The sequence below is a fragment of the Dromaius novaehollandiae genome, chromosome 14 (genome assembly GCF_036370855.1).
Source record: "Dromaius novaehollandiae isolate bDroNov1 chromosome 14, bDroNov1.hap1, whole genome shotgun sequence".
Classification (NCBI taxonomy): Eukaryota; Metazoa; Chordata; class Aves; order Casuariiformes; family Dromaiidae; genus Dromaius; species Dromaius novaehollandiae.
Genome location: NC_088111.1, coordinates 7,116,019 through 7,139,450, shown reverse-complemented (window position 1 = coordinate 7,139,450; position 23,432 = coordinate 7,116,019). Strand labels below are relative to the sequence as shown.

The following is a 23,432-nucleotide window of genomic DNA, read 5'->3' as shown; positions in this document are numbered from 1 at the left end:
TGATGGAGTATGAGGGCCATACGGCAGCCGTTCAGCACCCAGGCAGGCACAGCAAGCTCTCAGCGTGCAACTGATATTAAAGGACTCCCTGAGCGAATGCAGCAGAGTCCCGTGACAATCACTGCGTGCCGTATACGGTGCTTAGCAATGACAAGTAGATCCAAGTGATCTGACATGGGCAAGGGTGGGAGCTGAAAAACCCGGCAAGCGCTTTGCGGCTCTAGATCCCAGCATTTTTGGCAGCTGTGTCAGACTGTCTTCGAGGTGCTGTGCCACTGAGCCAAGTTTGAAGCTGAACTTACAGAACGGTATATGATCATAACCTCTATTTTTAATACTATTGTCGCTACCTTTTTCAGTAACCTAGACGACAGCAAAAAACTCAGTTCTTCCCAGTTTCATAGCACTGTTATACTAGTTTGAACTACTGCTCAAACTGAAGTCGGTGGCAAAGCACTTAATAAACGAGTTGGGAATAGAATCAGTCCCTGTTCAAATGACATTTCAGTTAAAGGAACTTAACATTTTCTAGGATATTTAACTCTGCAAAGCTTGCACGCCTTTGCAAGCTATCACTTTAAAATGCTAGCTAAAAATATTTGCTTTATCTGAAGTCAGAGGAATAAATCCTCCCTACTGTTGGGTACACAGTGTGGCAGAGTACAACTGCAAATTTATTTGTTAGATACTGTACATCTGTTATGATTTACGCTTGCCAAAATATAATTCTTTATGGCAACAATTGTTTCATGGTGCTTAAAGTTTTTCACCTCTGTGCCAGGAATCTCATATGGGATAATTCCATGACCTTGGAATCCAACAGATACATTCCACATCTGTCTAGTCTGGGAAAGCCCGGGTTTGTTGTGTGAAAAGTGTAGTGGGAAAATAAGACCTGGAAATATCTGAAAATACAGAAACTGCAGGCTTACTTCTTTCTTCTTTCTAAATTAACAGTTTCAAGTGCAGTAAATCAATTTCAAAAAAGTGTTTCTTTTTTTTTTCCAGGACACATTTACTTTGGATCCTATATGCAAATTAAAAAATATGGTATAAATATTAAAATAATTGTATCTCTGGAAAAAAAATCAGTCTTTAAATATTAAAACTAAATCTTCATGAAAAATGAAGCACACAACCTACTGCAAGCAAACAACTTACTGATGCCTGTGAAGATTCAGGATGGCAGAAAAACTGCAGCTGTCCTAGAATCTCAGGGATATACTTTTGTCACCAGGTTTTTAACAACAAAATAAACCACACATAGCTTTGTGAGCAGTGGAACTTCCAAAGCCAGGTTTCCTGTGGCTCTCCCCTGTGTACATTTTCTGTTATTCTAATAATTTGGCTGAGCTCATGCTGAAGCCATTCCTTCCAAGGCCACTGTTGTATTTTCATGCATACAGCCTGCACCTCGAATAACCTGCACCCTACTATAGGAGGCAGCAGAGAAATGTCAGGGGAAAAAAAACTTATCCTAAGAAAAAAGGGAAAAAGGTGAATGTCCTTGCTTGACAGAAAGGTGAGACTAAGTATTCTTGTTCATGCTAACCAGGATGATACTCCTGGTTTAAATCAGGAATTGCTTTTCTGATCATCATCCAGCCTGGAAGCCTCCCTTTCAAAAAGGAGTTTAGTGGTTGCACTTAAGTCTGCAGTTCCTGAGGGTGTCAGTCCATTGATAGGCTCTGTCCTTCAGCAGGACCAATATACTTCGAAAGCTGGCATCCCAAAGGGAGGCACACAGAGGAAGGCAGTACTGCAGGCTAACCAGGAATGAGCAATTCATTTATCAAGTTCATGCAAAACTGTGCTAACAATTTTAAGTCCATGTGCGAGTCCTATGAGTCTTGGAGAACCTTTTTTAATAGGGGTCACAAGATCTCACTTGGAACCAATATTTGTGATGCTCGTGATGCCTGTGGGTGCACCAAAGCTTCTTAAATTGGTAATTGATTTTTCTGAAGCATGTCATGCATAACTATCGTTTATAATAAATTAGCATCTTGTCCAAAAACTCTGCTGTAAAGTTTAGTTCTGTACTATTGGACATAGCATTCTGGTGCTACATGAAATGGTTTCTGTGTATATAGCAGCCAAACAAATTGGCAACATTTGTGCAGTGTTTTGGATTATAAGGCCACCAACATCAAAAAGTATATGAAAGAAGCTAATGACTTTTCAACGTATTGTGACAACAAAGCAGCCAAAACTACTTTCAACCAAAGTTTGCAAAATAATGTGTTCCTGGCAGCTCACATCACCTCTCCTGCAGAAAAGTTTAACATCAAAGATGTAAACTCCTGTGAAATTAGGTTTAAAATACAAACCTTGAACTACGTGTGAGCAGGCATAAATACTACTGCTGCATAAAAAATAGTTCATAGTGGATGTTCATTCTTCAATGCAGAAAAATACAGGCAATTTCCAAAGTGAGAAATTATGCTAGACTTATAGTGGAAAGGTGAGGTGGGCAGATTCTTTATGATTACACAGTATGCAGTGCTAATACTTTTCTACCCACTCAAGTCATAACAGCTGTTCCTTCAAAAGAGAGAAAATAAAGGCCATTGGTAATTCTTGAGCAAGCTGCCAATTTTCCACATGGGATTTGATGGCTAAGAAAATCAGGTTTTTCTGTAGTCTTAAGCTGCTGCAAGGAGTAACAGGACATTTAGTAACACCAGTAGAAATAAAAATTCTTTATATCTAAAGAAAAGTTATATTTTCTAAACTCTTCTTATATACTAAATACCTTACTAATGAAAAAACTCCCTACCTAATATCTAGTCTCTCTATTTTTCAGACATGTTTTTATTGTTTTGAAGGGATACTGCCTGTCACATATTTAAAGTTCTGTAAGTGTCTAACTGTGTGATACGCAGGTGCAGTTCTCTGCACTGACAATTCTGTGAGCACCAGAAGAGAAACTATGTTCATAAATCAAATATGTATTTCAGCGCCAGCATCCAGCACTCAAGAAGGAAAAAAAGAACGGAATTTTGAGTGTCAGATATTGATTATGAACCAAATTCTGGCTGCCTTGGATAGAGGCACCTGTCCAAAAATTCACACATAAAGAGAAAGCAAAGGAAAACCTGTTGGCCTCTAAGCCATTTGGAATGGCTGCTGTACAAGCCTTTATATTATTTTAGTGGGGCACGGTCTCTGTCTTCCTAAATCACAACATACCACTCTGGTCATGGCTTGGAACCACAAGAAGTACTCTACAAACATACAACTGGATCCCAGCACAGTGGTACCAACTTCATTACATTGATCTGACCCACTTTGTCCCACAGTGAAGGATTCAGTTTATGCAGCAGCCCTTGTGCCACCACTACCTTGTTGCTGGTCATGCAACATCTGGGCTGGGATATGCACTTGAAGTGTTACCATGCACCGCTCAAAAGCCATATGCTGATCACTCCCAGACCATATATTTGTGTATGAACACTCAGAGCTGGTACTGAAAAACAAAAACTCCTAATTCAATATACATACATACAATCATACACTAATGCCCCCTTGTTATCCTTACTCTGAGTCCCTCTCTGCCCTTTTTATAACTTGTTATATCACAGTGTGTATGTATTTGTGTAAGATACGGAGGATTCAAATATTTATGTCAGAAGAGGGAGGAAAAATCCCATCAACATCTGTTTGCGGTGAAAGTGAAATGGTGGAATTGAAGTGTCAAATAATCTTCACAAAAGACGTCATTATTTTCAGCTGCCTGACAGATCTGTCTGCCTGTGTGAGAGTAAACAAGAATATGGCTCGGTCATTTGGATTGAGTTTAAGGCCAAACAAAGGAACAAATGATCCATTTTTAGACCAGGTCTCCTGCTACAGTCTACAAACGTTCACTTGTGATTTCCTTTGTAAGTGCCTTTGGGAACAATGATCAATGCACTGCGTGGCTGGCCAGCCTTGTTAAACGTATTGGCTATTTGGAACAAAAATATCTCAGGGAGAAAACAAACCTTCAAACAGCAAAATAGACTAAACACACCTCAACTTCCTGAATGTCTTCAATTTTCCTGGAAATCAGGGATCGTGCCACTTACTTCATACATTTCCACAGGACTGGGGTCTGACCTCATTTGAATTTTGAGTAATTCTCTTGATTTGGGTGGAGTTAGTTCAGATTTATGATGAAGTGAAAGAGATTAAACTGAGACCAAATGACTTTAATACAAAGCCTTGATCTTTACCAGGCAAAGAGGCAGTTTATCATGATGCCAAGCTTACCTCTGTAATAATGAAAAAGTCATCACCAGGCTCTCCCTGCACAACAATTTTTTCTCCATCTTCAAACTGAACAGGTTCCAGTGCATCAGCCACTGTCAGACGCTCCCATTTGTCCAGGGACTCTAAAATATTGAAGATCATAAAACTTTATTGTAAAAAGACCCTAACTTTGGCTGAAGATTCATATGTAAACTGACAGCTCTGATATGCCTGGTTCTGTTATAAAAGAAACATTTCTTTCATCCAAGCATTTTGCACGAACCTCCAGTTGGGAAAGATGGATGTATTTATTCATCGTGTCTTAGAACTTGTAATCTTAAAAGTTGGACAGGAAAAGTTGGCTACAGTTCTCTACGTCTGTGATCTCCAGCGACGTGATGCTGCAGTGAACTAGAGCAGCCTAGGAGGGACACCTCTCACCGCGTCCCACGCCAGATGTCAGAACAAGTCCTACTCCCTTTTTGTTAGTTACTCTCAGCCTGTTCGATAAGCAGTACAGAGATGTGAATCCGTGAGAAGTCTCTTCCGCCAAGGTTGAAATCACTCTCCATGGAAGGTAAGAGCAAATTCATCTTAGCGCAAGTGGCAATTGGACCAGAGTCTTAACATGGCTGTATAAAGTCACACCTCTGTTTCATTTGCAATTTTGGCCAGTAGAACTGCACAAAAAGTGCAAGAGCCGTTTTTCTTTTTATTCCCCCATTTAGACAGAAAATGTTATAAAACTTCAAAGTAAATTTCCATAAGAAAATATTAACTGTCTGTTTTATGAATAACACAACTAATGAAGCCTGGTTTCCTGTGGCTTTGTGCCCTTTTCACCTACCTGCAGCAACTCCAAATCCCCTGTGATACCTACACGGCAAAAGACAGTCAGTGCTGCGGCTAGTGCAGGGCTGCTCACTGGCCAGTTGGCATCTTCCCACTGCATGACCTAATGGATGAATCCTACCTGCCTTCCCCCTGGGGACAGGAGCAGTGCTAACCTGCATCTAGCTCTCCTATCCATTTGCATGAGAATTCAAGAAAATGACTTATATTTGAACTTCTGTCCTTTTACCGGATTTGACTGAAAAAAGCAAATCGTTTAAAAGTTACTAGAAGGAACAGATAACAGTGACATAACCTTCACTGCCTTAAAAAGTTGGGCTAAAAATTCATGTACTACTCTGCTGAATCTTACTTATCTTATTATGAATTACTGAACAACTGTAAGTCAAGAGACTGCTGACACCAGGACTGGATTTGGCCTGTTCTCTCAAACTCTATTTTTCTCGTCTTGTTCCAAAGCAGTACTTAAAAGTATTGTGGGGAGGTGAAAAGGTTGTTGTTTAAAATGTAAAAAGCCTTTTGGCTGAACTCTGTGCACTGGATCTAACAAAACCAGATCAAAGTGATCAGTGTCCTGATGGTAAGTCTGACACACATACATCTTCCTATTTTTATGCCATTTTCTGTTGCTTTTTGGAAAATATTTTTTTCTAATATTTTCTCACCTGCAATCGCTAATGCACATTAGTGTATGTACATTTGTGGTCTTTGTTGTAGAAACATTAATATCAAATACCAAGGTCATAAGAAAAATATTATAAATGCAACATTCAAAAAGTGCACTTTTGACTAAAGATATGCACAAAACTTTTATACAGACTAGAATAGGCTTTCTGATTTTTTTTTTAAAGAACTCGGTAACTAACAACGAAAAGAAAGAGTCTCTTTAAACAACTTCTTCAGCTGGCTTTGTGAAAAATTCAAAGCTAGTTCTGGCTCTAGTCATGAAGTGTCTCTCTTTTGTCTAAAGGAATGGTACCACTACAAATACATTGGTTAATGGTTCTTGCAAACAGAGCATTATATAGAAGATTTTACATGATAAAATTCTCAAAAGTTTTAGTTGCAGAGTTAAAGTCAAATGTTAAATAAAGTTGAGCCTATGCAATTTTTCTAATTTCTGAACTGTACATATTGATTCAGAGCTTTACATTTAAGCTCCAGAGGAAAGATTTTAAAGGTTTCATTTTCTCATATCTTGTTAGATACACTGCAAACAGCTACTGATATCTAAAAAATCCTTACATTAAAAAAAAATATTACTCTTACAATTTTATAGCTAGTTATAGACATTTGGCAGACCTAGAAAAAAAATATATAAGGAACAGGTAGAGGTTTATTCATCAAAAAATCACCAAGTTCTGACCACATTAAGGTATGAAATTAAGTTAATTTCTCAGTACTGCATTGAGATCTCTAAAATACCTTTCAGTTTGCCAGCTGTAATCTACTTTTTAGGCATGTGAAACAGATCCTTAAACATCTCACCTAAATTCTCAGCGTTCCTGAAATGATGCATTATAATGTTTTCTGTACTTAAAAAAGGCTCAAATCTGAAGTCTTTACTCAGTTTTTACTGAGATGAAAAACCCACACTGTAAACTAGGATATAATTACATTGCAAACCTCATGTTTAAGGAAGCTCATCTTTGAATAACCTTTCTACTCTGAAATTGTTTTGAGATGTCTCATTGTTGTAATTGCTTCTCATTAGTGCAGGTGCAGAGATCCTTTTTTTCTTTAAATACTTGTCGTAATTTGGTATAATTTGTGCTCTTAGTTTAGGAAGATTTAAATTAGGCATAAAAGACAGCATTTAAATGATGAAAATTTCATTATTAAATGAGCAACATACTTGACCTTACTTTTAGCATACAAACGTAATTGCAAATTTCATGCACGGCACCTCTCAGAAGGTCAAATACATTTTCACTAAGACTTCCCTATTTTTACATTTGAGGCACATAAGCTCAAATGCTAGAGGAATACCATAAATAAGAAAATAAAATTGTTTAAATAGAAATATAAAGACTTCAATTATATAGCAAATTAATCCTTAACTGTTTTTCAAAAATAGTCCAAGTAGAAACATGATGTGTTTCCTGCAGAATCAACATTTCATTGTACTGGCTAACACTGTCTTCCTTATTAGAAGTTTTTGTTCTCCTAATGGTGATTGATTGGTCAGGCATTATGGGTTTGTTGTTTTTCCTACTGAAGGCCATCAAGAACATGTCCAAATTTCGTGGCTATCACATTAATCAAAGGGAAACAAAATCTAAGGACAAGAAGCTAAACAGATGTTTTAAGAATGTGAGACAGGGGCTGTAAAAGACACAGGAGAAAAAAATCCAGTCCATTTTGATTTGTGAGGTTAGTTTAACACACATAAATACAGTATTCTTGCAGGAAAAAGCTTCTCACTTGTCACCTGCAAGGATGTAACTGGACTTTATGACAAATTCATATCTCTGTACTCTATTTTCTTTGACCCACACAGGATTTTTGCTCAATGTCAGCTACTGAAAAGTTACCTGTTCATGACTGCTTGGATATTTCAGGAAAGATTTGCCCTTCAAATAAATGTATGGTACACATTAAGGAGGGAGAAAAATAGGTCCTAAAAGGGCCCTTTACACTCTCCTTCCTTAGCAAATGATGCAACTGTGAGATCTTCTGTTTGACCACTGTTGCTTTCATCATCCCATCAAAGACCAAAATTCATCCAGCCAACATGTATAACAGAGGAACTAACACGCAAGTCCAAAGGGCAACTGACCCAAAATGGAGACCTTGCTCAGGAATTCTTCATACATCTTCCGCTTCCTCAGTGTGCTGCCCTGTTATTAAAGGAGAGAGAGAAAGAAGGTAGAACCTTACACAAAGTATTTTAGTGATTTCTCCCTACAGCTGCTCTCTTTTTTTCCCCTCCCCTTCCAAATCTTAAGCATAGCCAGTATAAACAGCCTAAGGCAAATGTTTCCCCATAAAATGTCTGGGCAAGTTGTATTCCTGATAAGCAGAGGCAGAAGGAATCAAATTCAACCCTGGTGCAATTTCACTGACTTCACTGGTGTTACTGGACACCAAGGATGAATTGTGTCCATTATTTACAGACACTCATTTTAAAGCCAGAGCTTCATCAATTAACTGTTTAGCTAATTCAATCTATATCCTGTTACCAATGAGGCCCTACTAGAAGGGAATTTACCATTACAAAGTAGGATAAAACTTAGAACGTCCCCCTCATGGGTCTCATTCTTTTAGGTTTAAACCTCTTTAATGCTAGGAGTGTTTGTGTGTATGCAAGTGTTTATATTTTGTACAGCACTGTATGTGTTGTTACTGCTAAGCAACCTATTCGCATTATTATTTTAACAAGATTTAGGCAATTTGGAGCAGACAATCCATCAAGATATGTATAGCCACCAGCACAGTTGCTCCTAATCTAGTAAGACCTTTTGAGTGATATATAACCAAAAGAACCTACGCTCGCGTAGTGTTTGATATCTACAGAAAGAAACTGTATGCAGCCATCCCCAAAAGCACTCTTTGAAGGAGATTCAGTTATGAATAAACGCAGTGCAATTTTACCAATACCAAAATAATTCATCCTTAACTCCTGCTGCAGAGACACAAATGACTTGGAAAGAAAACCTCCCCGGGGTACCAAAGAGGGATTCAAGGGTCCTTGCTGCTCCCGCGTGGTTTATGCCACGCAGTTACGTGACCGCCCACAGCATTTCTGCCTGGGGAGATCCTGTCGAAGGTCGCCTGGTGCCTGCTAGTCAAACTCACAAAGCAGGAGCACGGCATAAAGACGATACATTCATCTTCTGAAGAAAGGAGAAATGAAGATGACATTTACTCTTAGCCTGGGCGGACAAGACAGAAGCAAACATCAGTGTTTGCCATAGAAAAAAACACTTGTCTTTTCCTCCTTCTCAAAGTGAGCGCTAAGTGCCCGGGGCAGAGACAGATCGGGGGGACGTACTAAGGGAAAGGAGAAACAGCATTTTACCCTCCACTGTCAACGCATGCAGAAAGGCTGGAAGTACAAAAATGGGAAAGGCTGTTGCATTCAAGTGCAGTGCTATAACTAAGAAGCAAACACCGTCCCTCTTCCTACGTGCACTGTTCAGGTGGGGCCTGATCCAGTGACCACCAAAGAAACGGGACTCTTTCCACCAAATTGAACAGGCTTTGGCTCCAGCTTCTAACAGCAGCATCAGCAGAGGCTGCCAGGCGCTCTCCTCTGGGGACTGCTATCATTTTCACTCCCTGCTAGGCTATCTCTGCTCTGAAACAGCCCGAGCACCGGCAGAAGCTGCCACTCGTCCCGGGTGTCTCTGAATCAGAAGCAGCCCCAGCTACCGAGGCCTCCCCCTCTGCACCCCTCTCATAATTTCCAAGTGTGGTGATGACACTTCGCCTCCCAGAGATAGCATCGGTAACCCCTGTCTGACCTCGCTGTCTGACAAACCAGGTTCTCAACCTCGGAGGCCCCGAGAGCATTTGAAATGCCAGAAAGGAAAAATGAACTTCAAACGGAGGAGGCTCTGCGAACCACGCCAAATCCTGACAGCTCACTCTGAGACAAAGAATGGAAAACTGGACCTGGCGCAGTTGCTGCTCTCCTCCCTACAATCCAGAGTGGAAACCAGACCAGCAAAATTGACAGCTGTGGAAAACCAGAGTGGTGGTTTAGTTTGGTGGGCTGGGACACACAGGGACAGATGTGGAAAATGCTTTTAAAATGACTGTGGACACAGATGAATTTTAAGAAGCAGTAATCAGTTGCCATAAGTGTTGCCTGACCACAGCTCTGAGTATTTAGAGAAGCAGACGAGAACCGGGAAGGTAAGGATCCCAGGCATCCCGGCTGGCCCATCGCTTCCTACAGGAAAACGGGTGTGTTAGCTCTCGGCTAAACTAGGCCAGTGTAATGCTACAGAATTCACAGCGAAGACTAGCACAAAAGCTAAACTGAAGCAGAAAGAATTAATTAAATGTGTTATTATCATTATATGTATTGTGGTAGTACCTAGAACCTTAGCTATGGTTGGGACTCCACTTAATGCACAGATTCACTGTCTCGAACATCCCATGTCTCAGAAAGATACCACAGACCAAGGTCAGAGAGGACAAATGCCCTGATGAAGGATACACAGAAAGTCTATGGAAGAACTGGTGACTCAGAGGTAAGGATCCCACTTCCCAGTGTAGGCACTGAAACCCAGGGTAACCCGACCGACGGCTCACAGACCCAGGCTGCAGGAGGGCTCCATCCAACCTCTCACCTCTCCTGCAGGACACCAACAGCAGCTGTCTGGGTGGCACGAGCCACCTGGCCGCACGCCTCCACCTAGCAGTGCCCAAGCATGCACCCAAGCTGCCTCTGCATGCACACGGCATCCCACTGGCACAACTGGACCACATTTTTTTTACCAGAAAAAAAGAGTTTGGATCACCCTCACACACTCACAAGGGCTACAACACTGCTTTGTTTTCACATTAGTGTGTTTTCCTGCTATAACTATCACAAGTGCAGTGAGGAGAAGTAATTTAGAGAGAACACTGCTCTAATATAAGCTAAAAAAAAACAGCAGTAGAAAGCTTACAAATAACCAAAGCATATTTTTATTTCCGGTGGTATTAATGACCTTGCCTCCACATGAAACATAGGGAGAGAGCACATTTTGATCAACCTAGTATTCCCTCCTATATGCTCAATGTCACCTCGGACTCCTGATTTACTTTTCATTGTCTCCTTATTTGGTCTAGTCGCCTCACTGAGACTGTAGAGACCATCAGTACGAAGACTATGATAGTCTCTTGTACTGCCCTTCAAGTCATTTCCAGAGAAGGGCAACCGGTATGCTCAGGGGGACACGTGTGAAGTCTGGTCTTACATGACATCTTCATGAATGGTCTAGAAGCAGCAACAAATCAGACAGTAATGACATCTGCAGACTGGGAGATACTAAGGAAGCTTGCCAGGACAGGAAAATAACAGAAAAGGACCTAGAGACATTAGAAGTGGAAGTAGAAAATAACAAAATGAACTTCTGTTTGGAAAATACAGCTAAGAGACATAAAGGAAAAAAAACCCAAACCATAGATATTTGATGAAAGGAAGAAGACTGGAAAGTTGTAAAGCTGAAGAGATTTACAGGCAGTAGGTCAGACCTGGTTTACAACATCCCGCTGCAACTACAATATGGCCAAGGCATTTTGGTCTCCATACTCAAAGACATCAGCAGAGGATGAAGCTCAGAGGCTTCATCTCCATGGCTCTCATGTGAGTGCACCTCGAATGCTGCTCTCTGCTTGGGTAACTCATTTCCAGAAAAGCGCTCCAAAACTGAACAGAGCCTGAAGATCTGCTGAAACACTTGGGGAGAGCTGGTAAGGAAGGAGCAAAGCAGTTTCAGTCTGCAGAGTTTAGCTCAGCACTGGGATGCTACATATAGCATGTTCATAGCTAGTGTGATTTGTCATGAGGGTTTTAAGTAGACAGTGATAATCACCTATGGATATATGACAGAAAGAAAGGATAATTTAGTATAGCATAACTTGGCATAACTCAGAGTAAAAGGAGAAAGTTAAGAACATGTAATTTAAGCTGAATATCAAAAAAGTTCTCTCAACTTAAGATTTGTTCTCTTGCAGAAGTTTCCCAAGGGAAGCAGTAGAAATCTTGCTGCTTGAGCCAGATAAAAACAATAGTAAATGTAAAAGAATAGTTTTGTATTGGCAGCGTTCTTGATGGCATGTTCTAAAAAGTCTTTATTATTTCTGCTTTTTCCAGCCTATTAATATCTCCTTATTTCAATTGTTTCTGCTTCTCCCTCTCCCCACTTTCCTTTGTTCACCTTCTTGCCAGTTCTGAGCTGTCATGCACAAGCTCATCTTCTTAAAGATAGTGGTTCCCACTAACAGTGAATAGTCATTAATATGAGGAGTCATTAAATCCAAACTGCAATGCTCCTCCCAGAAATAGTCACAAGGAGAAACAAGACCATTTGTATGCCAAATCCATCCAGAAAAGAGCTCAAAGCCATTTTTAGGAGCACTTAAAATGTGGCAAGCCCTAAGCTTAGCTTAAGCAATACGCAGGCTGTGAAATAGGAATGTCACAGAGATTATAACAGGTCTTGTTGAATAGGACCAATTTTTTTCTGTGAGTTTAGAGTGGCACATCTATTTTCCAACTCTCCCTCCTTCACTTCTGTTTTATTCCACTCTTTCTGCCCTCTTCTCCAGTCTGGTCTCTCTCTTTCTTCCCCTCCACTCGCCCCTTTGCTTTGCCCCTCCAGCCCTCCTATTGTCTTCTTTCACGCTCCCTTTTTTTCGGCTGTCCGGATGGGCTGGCTGGAGTTGACTGGGTCTTTCCTAGAAATCCCTGCCTTCAGTAAGAAGCCAAACAAATGGCTACCGAAAGGCAAAGCATGGCTCAAGTTTCAAATAAAAGAATTATGCTGGCAGGTATGCAGCTGGCAGGAAGTGCCGGAATGGCCTTCTGGACTGCTCCAGCTCCCTTTAATCCCTGGGTAAACCCGATATTGAATGATGCCTAGTATGTACATTCTTACAGGAGCATGAAAAAAAGAAAGTCATTGAAACAATGTGTACTGGCCCCATGAAAACAAAATACCCTGCAAGACCCCTGCACTATATTGCACAGATGTGAGTCGGAATGCAGGCTTTGGATTTGCTTTATGTTTTGGCCACCGTGCAATCTACGTTTTATGGGAGCGTGAAGCCCTTCTGACTTCATTTTGCCTGAGTGGTGAAAAGCACTTGTTAAAGAACCTGTTCTCAGATTCAAAGCTGCGAAAAGATGGTAAAACAAAGCCAGAATAGCATAAACAAAATCAGACATAACAGTAGGGACTGGCTAACCTCGATCAGTCATTATTTATATCCCCAAAATACAACTCACTTTCTATGAGCAAAGTTGGTCTGTCCTGCTTCATACTGAGCACATCGATTAAGGCCCTGGGAAAAAAGGCCGTTGCTGTGTACATCGTACCAAAAGTGGGAAGGTACAGTGACAAAACAGTTAATGCTGGATGGTTACTCTGGATGCCAGATAGGCAAAAAGTATTGTATCCAGTGTGCAACTCCCCTCTCAGAGTCCGGTACCTTGGATGATGGGAGCTAGAGGATGGCAAAATTATCCTGAATCAGGCCTTTTTACAAAAGAAATTACGAGAAATTAATACATCAAATTTCCTCAGTCTGGGAACTGAACTGTCTGGGGGATCAATTTGATGATGGGTTACAGACATTTGCTTCTCTGGTATTTGTGGTATTTGCTATATTTAGAATACAAATATTGTACTACCCTGGGATGTTCCCCACTCTGCAATGCTCTTGAATCCCACTTGCACTGAAGAGAGCGTGACATTTTAGCAACTGAACTACATGGGAATCCTAAGACAAAAATTCCTTTTCATCTCACTCAGGAGACTGTAAATAAATAAATACAGCATACACACACATATATATGTGTGCGTATATTTATGTATGCACATACACACACAACAAACAAAAAAAATTGCAACAGCAAGAAACATGCAAGCAACACAGCACAGATAATTTTATGAAATAAATGGCATACACACGTGGTTAGATAATTTGTGAGTGTACTGAGGGGGGAACACGTTGAAGGAATTGAAGTGCCTTTTTTAATCCATCTAGTGCAATGAATTTCATGCAATTTCTCTGCAAATCTTAACAAAAAGAACTAGCCCAACATTTGCAATCATCACAGCTGCTGAAACAAACTTGAATATCACCCTCAAGTCATCAGTGTAGCTAAGCAGAGACCATGAAATATAAAGAAATATATCTGTTTTAACAAACTTCTTTTGGGACAGGCGAAAGTAATAAATGGATGACAAGTGTAACTAAAAGCCAGGAACTTGTTGCATGAGGCTTTGTCCATCCAAAAAAAGGAAAACCCAGACTCCCAAACCTCCTGAAATACATTCTATTCATACCATTAACCAGGCGGTATGACACAACAAGACATATAAGTGGGGAAAATGGCACTAAGCAGAAGCAGAAAATGGCACTAAGCAGAAGTAAAAGCTTGAATTGACTAAACGTGAAGCAAAAAAAATCAAAATGGAGCTGCAATGAGAAATGAGGTACAGAGTCAAGTGTCTAATGACAGGATAAAATCTTTTTGGCAACTGTGGATCTGAAGACATCATTTGCAAATAAATAGTTACAGCTTGAATAAAATTTCAACACTAGGCTGAGAAAATATGAAGCTGGTCATGGCCAGGAAGGAATGCAGACAAAAGAAAAACCTACCACTGGTTATGGAGTAGCTTAATCTTACTAAAGAAGGAAAACATATCTTTGGAGAAAAATGTCATTGATCTCTTGGATAAAAGTATTTGCAAACAGGAAATCAAAAAAGCCCTGCTCCCTCTCAGTTTTAAAATCATCTTAATGATATATTTCAAAAGATATCCTAAACAGTACTACCTCTCATTTCAAGACAGAAGTATTTCTCAATCCAAAATATCCAGCAGCTTTCTGGAAACATAAGGTTGGAGGCTAAACAGTAGGAAACAACGTTTCTGGGATATGAAAGGCAGCTACCACTGCATCTTAAAACTGAGTAAAGCAAAACCAGCCACGTAATGGTGGAGATACTTTCAAGTACGAAATGCAGTCACTGAAACACGATGTAACTAATTCCTGGTCTTGCTGAAGTGTGCAGAGAGTAACTGTGACCTGCTCTCACATAAACGCACAGAGCAAGGTGTCTCATTTCACTTACAGCCAAGGGACTATTCACACTGCACTTACAAATAAACGAAAAGACGACAGAATCAGCATAATCTGGATGAGTAAATCGCATTCACAGTGGACAGCACTAAAAACAGAACATTTTGTATACTTGCAGCAGCTAATTCACCATACTACCTGCAATATTTCCTATCTAAGTATTGGGAATACTACAATTACACTGCATGGGTATCTGATGGAATGCAGCAGACCTCCAATTTTTAATGGCCCAACTGTAAAAGAAAAAAAAAGAGAGGGAAAGAAGAGAACCTCAGGGTTAAGTTAAAGTTCTCACTAACTACAAAAAATGAGCTTGCTATGCACCTTGTCACTGGTTCAGAGAATATGTACATGCATTTGGAAACCACTTACCCACTACACTAGAATCAAATAGAAGTACAATAAATAATATTCAAGTTGTACATATGGCTAAAGCTAGCATTAAAAAGACAGGCTTTTCTACTTGAGATTTTAGTCCTTATAGTAAAATCCTGTCTCTTCATCAAATACTCATCTTCTGAAGGCTGCCATCAGATGATGACGGATGCATGACCAAACCTGAACAGCTCACAAGCTTGAATGATGCTAGGTACCACTAATTTCATCAGTGCTGAAAGCCAGATTACCTCAAGGCTAGAAGGACTGTGAATCTGTCCCTTCTGTTCTTTAGAAACAAGATTAAAGACAGCCATAAGAAGCTATTCTGAAAAAGCCAATAAACAGGTGACTTGTCCTGGCATTTATTTCCCTCCTGCACTCCTTTTTTATACCTTCGAGTCTTCTTTACAGTATGCAGGTTGATCACATCAATTATGCTAAATACCTCTCCATAGCCTCCATGTAGGACATGGGACAAAGGAGCTAAGTGTGCTTCATAAATCTGTCAGGAAATTCTCCTGCCCTATGGTTTAGAAATACCTTGCAGAAACATTTCAGTTACTAATACTTGCTTCCCTTCACTGGGAAGCATTCAAAAACTACTCATCCTGTTTATACATGAAAAAGAAAATGGTCTGCTTCTCATTATCACACCTCTGTCTTGTCTTGGAGCTACCAGCCTGAATCTTCTGTGATAGAGTATATTTCCATCAGACATACTCTCCTAGACTCAGTATGATATTCATCTTTGTGATACAGAACTCTGTCCATGAAATACAGGGTGAAAAGCGGTAATGTTTCACACAGACATCCAACAGTCATCAGATAGTGTAAATAAAGATTGCTTTTATATGCTGTCACATAAGAAGTAATTATTCAAATGTAAAACCTACTCAACCCTTTTGCTAATTTTTCTATCATCCATGACATCGCTGGAACTATGTACAATCTCAAAACACACATTCCTTCATTACTCTGAGAAATAGTACAGTTTCCTTCAGGTCTGAATGAAACAATGCAGCTTTCAGAGTCAACTCCTACTGAGAAAGAGGCTTTAAATAAAGTTTTCTGTCTGTAAATTATCAAGACGAAAGAAATATTTTATGGAGAAGGAAAAGATATGCACAGTGACATCAGAAACAAGCTGTCATAAAAAAAAAGTTAAGACATTGCTGAAGTTAATTATCTGCCAAAGGTTCCATTACAAACCCACTACTCAAGAACTGACAGCAAATCCATAGCCTAGCACATACTCCAGATGCCCAGAGGGTCTGTTGAGCTTTACTGCAGAGATCGGGGAGTCTGAAAGGAGTGGAGCCATGAATTGTTCGCAAAGACTCTCTGCGGCTATGCATCCTATCAGATGTGTGCCTGTGTGCTGACTAGCAGAGATGGAGTGTGTAGTCCCACTGAGACTTACTTTAGCAGACCACAGTTTCCCCAGTATCACCTGCCTAGAAGAGTTTACAGTACCAGTTGAAAGACCATACAGGCAAGAGGTAGTGCTGAAAGACATTTAGAGGTTCATGATAAGAACAAGAGCACATGCATTAGCTCCGGTGGGTCATGGAGGCCTCCTGAAGTTTTCATACTTCTAAGCACTTATTCATGTATAAGTTATTAATATTGCTACTCAAGGGGATTACTGACTCGGCATCTTTCTGCTGAATCCTACCACCTTTTACTTTAGTTTACCTAAGTTAGTTTCATAATGTTACTGTCATGTACTCTCTATTTCATTTAGAAACATAGACTGCAGAGCTTTTCATCATCAATGTAATCTGAGCACAGAATAGAAGTGCTGTGCGCAGTTCTGGCACCATAAAAGAAACCAAAAAATACCAGCTCTACAAACAAGTCATTCTCTGTAAACTTACCATTAAAATGCGTCTGTAGCTGTCTCTGTCAATGCCCCAAAGTTTGAGATCTGTCTTGGCCTTGACTGTAGCAGCCCTTGGTGTTCCATAGATCAGTGCAAGCTCCCCGAAGCTGCCTCCTTCTCCAATGCTGGTGACCCATTCTCCATTGACATAAACCTAATGCACAAAACAGAGAGAGAAGCAAAAACAGTTTGGGGACTCCTCCTATTGCCAGTTACCTAAAAAGCTATCAGTAATTTCCTTTCTAATAGTCAATGCTGGAGATGCAGAAAGACAACAATAGCATAACAGTTTCCTCAGTCAGCCACAAAAGAGGGCAACAACCTGCTTTGTGGACAGAATTTCAAGTCATCTTGCTTCAGTACAATGACTGTATTTACTCCGAATTTTCAGCTCCCGTGGTTAACTGGCATCAAGTTTTCCTTCTTGTGTTCAAAGCTCAGGCAATCGACAAGCAGAATTGCCACAACTTTTGGCCTTTTATTAACACTGTCAGACTTGAAAGGAAGGAGATTTCTTGGTATGTGTAATGAGGTTTGCTGAAAAACACTATGGCCATGAAATGAAAAACAAGCAGAACAGGGAGCCATCTTCGGAAAAGGAACATTTTTTTATTCTCTAAGCTTAGTGCCTCCAACAGCCATTTAAGGATAACTATCGAAATCTCTCTCTGCCTTAGTGAAGAATACCAAGTGCTTTGGACTTGAGAAGCTATACACAGAATTATCCTTTATCTTTAAATCAAGCATCAGTTCTACAGAACCTATGAAGCAATATTTGACCCACAACCTTTTTAGATAACGTATCTTCCCAAAACCCGTTATGGACTGATACAGCTATCCACAGCATTTTTCCTGGATGACATGTAATTTGAGTAGAAGTCTTACACTTCTGTGCTATGTAAAACCTCCACTGCAGAAAGGGGGATTGTGCAGGTGCTTTCCACTGGGCTGAATTTTCCTCTCTATTCATTGACAATACAGCTTATGGGACATAATAGTGTATTCTAAGACCAGTATGGATTGTGTATTATGCAGCTTGCTTGTAGCCTTGCTGCTATAAACCTACACAATAAACCCTTTTCATTCTGTTAATGTGTCAGTGAGTTTAGAGAGTAGGAAAGGCTGTGTGCATTTATCCAGTGCAGCATATATCCCAATGTGTTACAGACCAGATATAACAGCAATCAACCAGAATGAATTTCATTTGTTTGGCAGTTCGTGAAGAGAAATATTACAAAGAAAACACACGGGTATTCTCAACTTAGGCAGGAAACTATGGCAAAGGAAGGGACCATAGCCTACAACCAATTACTGAATAACAGACTAGCAGTTTTTAAAAATATACAAATTAAGGCTATGCTTAAGCTAGGCATGAGAAAAGATGGTGACCAAAACAAATGAAGTGGGGTCAAAATTCAAAGAAGTGTCCGTATTAATTTTATTTCTGTCTTTGCTTTATGCTGAAAAGGCATGTTTTGAACTACAACTGAAATCAATCCCAATTTACCTTCCCAACATCCAATTAAGATCTGATCCAGCTCCTGCTGAGCTCAGTGAAAAGCTGGTTCAGTAGGAGCTAGATGAGGCTATGGAGCAGTTCAGCTGATCAGGAGACCTCTGGGATGAATGTCACAGCTGAAAAGGAGCAGTATTAGCATTACTGCTCAGCTACAGACAAGCTTATGGATCTTTGTGTGCCTGGAGCATCTAAGGATCAAGAGGCTGAAATAAAGGGTAAAAATAATCCAAAATAGGCAAGTGGTAGCAGACTGCCAAGAAAGACTTCAGGCTGTGAAACTTGTTTGTAGCTTAATTTATTTTTTTTTAACCACTGTAGAATGAGTGTCATGTAAGACACTCAGAAGAGTAACAGTGTTTCCTTTCTAGCTTTTACATGCACTGCAAAAAGAAAGTCTCGCAGAATATTCAGTCTGCTTTTGATTCTCTTCATGATGAAGCAACTGAAAGCAAGAAAGAAGTTTTAAAAATCCATGGGGAAATCCAAGCACTTTGCTGGTATGTGAAACAAGCAGCTAGTACTGTGAGTCCCGCATCCTGTTTGTGCAGGAAAAACAGATGAATCAATTGAGGATTCTGAAAGGCTGGTAACTTAATGAGAATTTATGAATTTTTTAGATTCAAGTAATCTATTGCAAAATTTGCTAGATGTGTATTTGAAAGTAGGGATGCCCTCTCACTGTGGGGCATTTTACTGGATGGACAAAGTGGTTTGCTATAGTAAAGCAATTCATGTCCTCAGTAAAAATCTGAGCCAAAGGCTTGGGGCCAATGGGAAAAGTAAAAGATCTTTAGTGAGTTTTGAACCAGATCCTGAATGTCAACTGCCACTGCATCCTTGACTCATTTTCAGCACAAAAGAAAATGTGTTTATATACACTCTTTTGTTCAAGAGCACAGTTTTTGTTATTGAATAAGAGGTGGTATGGTAAAATGACTTGCTGAGGCAAGGGCAATTTTATTAAGGGACATAAAGCAAAGTTTCAATTGTAAGTAGGGAAGTAAACTCATTCCAACACCTACTTTTTACCAATATGGTGATATTTCTTGTTAAAGTAGTGTGTTATATGACTGCAGCTCAGAGAGAGGAATTAAGCTGGTGAAACTCAAGGCAGAGCAAGTAAAGGACAGACATTTATTGCTGCATGGTTGTTATAAAGAGAGGCTACTACTAATCTGCTCCAAGACATCTTTATTTTTACTGTCTCACTTGACAAGACTCCCCAAAACATGTTTGACGTGCAGCCTGTAAACAGTTTATGCAAATGGTCCTTCTCCCACCCCAGGTGTGTCAGGTTTAAAGTTCTCTGAAGTGAAACCAAATCACTGATCTGACAGTCTTCGGGGGCAGCATTCACTCCCCCAATAAAAATGTCATTTCCAGTATCAACCTCCAAAACACAAAACAGCAAAAGAATAACTGCTCTTTTTTAAGAGGAAAGCCATTGTACTCCATTCTCCGGAACAGCCTAAGTCAACAACAAACCTTTGTCTTCGTGATGATGTTAAAGTGCATTGGTGATACGTTACAGTGCCACTCTGCCCTTTAGCAGAGAGTTCAGCCCCACTAGGATTCCTTTTAAAACATTTTTTTTTTTAAGAGAATGGAAAGTAGCTCTGTTTGTAAGGTGTGGGAAGTAAAGCTATTTTAGGCTGAGAGCAGCTTATGAAAGCCAGTGTTATATGGCAGTAGCTCAGAAGATCTTCTTTATCCCCAAAAATACTGGGCTGAGGTTTGGCTTTGCAGTTTTAGGCATTCGTGAACTCTAACCAAAGTAGCCAGTACGCAACTGAATTATTCCTAGTTGTTACTTGAACTGCCGATCACAGCTGCACAATAGCTGGATCCTTCATCTTTCATGCAGCTGAAAAGAAACATGTAACTGCCGATGCCCAAATATGAAGAGGAATAAAGCCACCAGAACCTGCTACCTTCCACAGATCAGAAGTGCTCTAGATTTCCATTGTTTTCCATCATTTAATATGAGCATTGCAATTTTTGTGGGCTTAAAAATCACACAACTTTGTTCACTTTGTTATTTTTTTGGGAGGCAAAGGGGAAAAATCTACAGACATCAGCAATTCCTTTCTTCATCGGCTGTGATATACATATGTGTTAATTGTGAGAGAAAATGCAATGAGTCACACAGTGCTCAATGTACTAGGAATGCGTCTTGGCCTCATTCATCTTCATGTTGCCTAGAAAAGCAAAATGAAACCTTACCACTAACGGTAATATAACTAATTTACTTAGCAAGCAGGATATGACCATAAAACTCTGAGCTTCATAGGAGTGAATTTACTTTTACTAGTGAGTCTTTAATTTTGTATTGCTGTTTTCAAGTTAACTTCTAGCATTTTTTGCTGCCACTTTGTGATCTACATGGACAACATAATTTGCTCCAGGCATTGCAACTTTCAGATCTTAATTTTCCTCCCCTCCCTGGGATCTGTTTGTAATAATTTGTGCTTTGCGCCTTGTCAAGCCTTATTTGTTATCCAAAAATGAAGATGAGGCTTATTTCTTCTTAGAAAAATAAGCAAGTCTTAGACATGAAGGGTATTTATATGTGGGTAACTTTCTCAAATACAGACAGTATTTTCTTAGTACAAATATATTAACTTGAAGACTGTCTTGAGAATCCTTAAAAATTCAAATATGAAAAAAACCCAAATTTAAAATGTTCTCTTTAAAATTTCAAAAAGCGTCCTCCTGAAATTAGAAAGGTGTCAACCAGGAAGAATATTAATGTTGGAGGAATTCAAACAAAAAGCAATCTATGGAAACTAACAGCAAAATAGAACTAGTTTCAAAATCCAGCACTATTCTCACAAAAGCCGCTATGTAATATTCATTCTGTTTATACAAACCAGACAATCTGTATATACAATTAAGGGCTTCAAAGAGGTTTGACCTACAATCAGAAGATAATGTATTGTCCACAATATTGATTTGTAGCTCCAAATACAACTCAATACAGTAAACACATAAGTAATTTAAGAAAAAAATGCTGAAACATTTTAACTCTGATTTTCAGCATGCTATATTTTGGCTGCTATTGTTTTACAAGAAGGAAACTTGAAAATGCCTGCAGAAAGAGGTGCTGTGATATTAAATAGAATAGGAAGTTGTTGAGTCTAAAAAAAAAATACATCTGTTTTAAAAGGGTAGTTGACGCTGCTTTTTAAAGTAAAAAAAATGTGAGGTTATAAGATTAAAATAATAAACAGGAAGTCATTTTTATATTTAGAAATATGGATTAGAGATTTTTGCAAGACACATATTTTAGCAGGTACTTTCAACATCTTTACTGGAAACTATAATTTAAGCTTTGCCAGATACTTTTTGGCATACGTTCACATTTCTCTGAGCAGAAAAGCTTCCGGCAGACAGCTGACCTCTGAGACATAAAACCTCAAGCCATTATCTACCTAGTATAAACTTTATCCATATGCAGGGCCAAACCATGAGGTAACGATTCTCCTCCAACAAGCGACCATCTATTATCGTGCTACCCTTAAGCAGTCAAGGAGGAAGACTGTGACTGATAGTGCTATAATGTCCCTTCCAGTCCAATGTTTGCTTTGGCCAGGGACTAAACCATACCTGGTTTGTAGTACCCAGTGTATGAGAGGAACAAACTCAGGTTGCTCCCAGACCTACCTCTTCCTGATCTCCTCCTTACCAATGGTGTCCTGGGAAGAAGTACAAAGCAGTAAGCTGATGGCTTGCTCCCCTTTCAGCTGAGCGACTACACAAGGCAGATGACAAGCTGCCCTAAAGAAAGTCTCTGAAAATACCAGCCAGTAGTCAAGAACCTTTCTTGGTCGGCTCCTACAGCTTGTGCTTTCTTTGAGGACACTTTGATTTCTTTAAAGTCGGGTAAAAGGGCTACCAGCACCTCTATGGATGTCCATTTTGACAGACTTCACATCAGTTGCCATATACTTGCAAATTTTCATGCCTGCCAGAGGGAAGTGATATTAAAAAAACTCTCCTTTACATATGAAAATGTGTGCTTTTCTCCCTTAGCCCGTGGTTCATGTTGAGCTGGACAGTGTGCTTGCCCAGCGAATGGTATTGTATCTTATTTGGCTGTCTGTAGTAATAAATGGTAAATGTACAGTTACTTTATGTTATGGATATGCTAACAGTGCTTATTTATACCCTACGCAAGTATGAGCACTGAAAATAAAATGTTATTATATTTAAGAATATGTTATTAAATTGTACTTAAAATTTGACCCAGATTATTTCTAAGGGAAATCATCAGAAACCTCTTACTTGTTCTTTGGGGCATGTATTCCAATACCCTAACAGTAAATAACACATAATTAAATGTGTGTGGGTTTTTGGTTTTTTTTTTTTTACTCAAAACGCTGCATGCTACTTTCATTATTCTGATTTCGTTGTTGGTTTTGTTGTTTTCGGTTGCTTGGTTGATCGATATTTTGTTTGTTTGTTTGTTCTGCTCTTTCTTCCAGAGGATGGAAATTTTATGATGGCAATCGCTATCTCCTTTATGTGTATCTTTGCATGCATATGGAAAACCTGGTTGTTTATCAGTCATGATGCTCTCAGAGTAAATTGCTCCTCAAATCCACAGTCCTGTTATACCTGCCACTTCTGTGCAGATCACGGAAATGATGAAAGTAGATAGTGTGGCCAGGGGTTAAAAGGCCTCAACGCATATGCCAACACCAGCTGAACTAGGCAGAAAATGCCTTGAGGTTTTAAGTCTCGGGGTCAATTGTCTAC

At 39.6% G+C, this 23,432-nt stretch overlaps 1 protein-coding gene across 2 annotated transcripts in view; it reads right to left on the bottom strand.

The window, feature by feature from the left end:
* PRKAR1B (protein kinase cAMP-dependent type I regulatory subunit beta) overlaps window positions 1-23,432 on the bottom strand; it is a 106,105-nt gene that overhangs the window by 16,800 nt on the left and 65,873 nt on the right. For both annotated transcript variants that reach the window (XM_026116130.2, XM_026116131.2), the window contains exons 7-9: window positions 17,151-17,309; window positions 7,865-7,925; window positions 4,255-4,376 (exon numbers count right to left, since the gene is read on the bottom strand). In XM_026116130.2, the coding sequence (XP_025971915.1) occupies window positions 4,255-4,376; window positions 7,865-7,925; window positions 17,151-17,309 (342 nt within the window). The remainder of the gene's footprint in view (window positions 1-4,254; window positions 4,377-7,864; window positions 7,926-17,150; window positions 17,310-23,432) is intronic.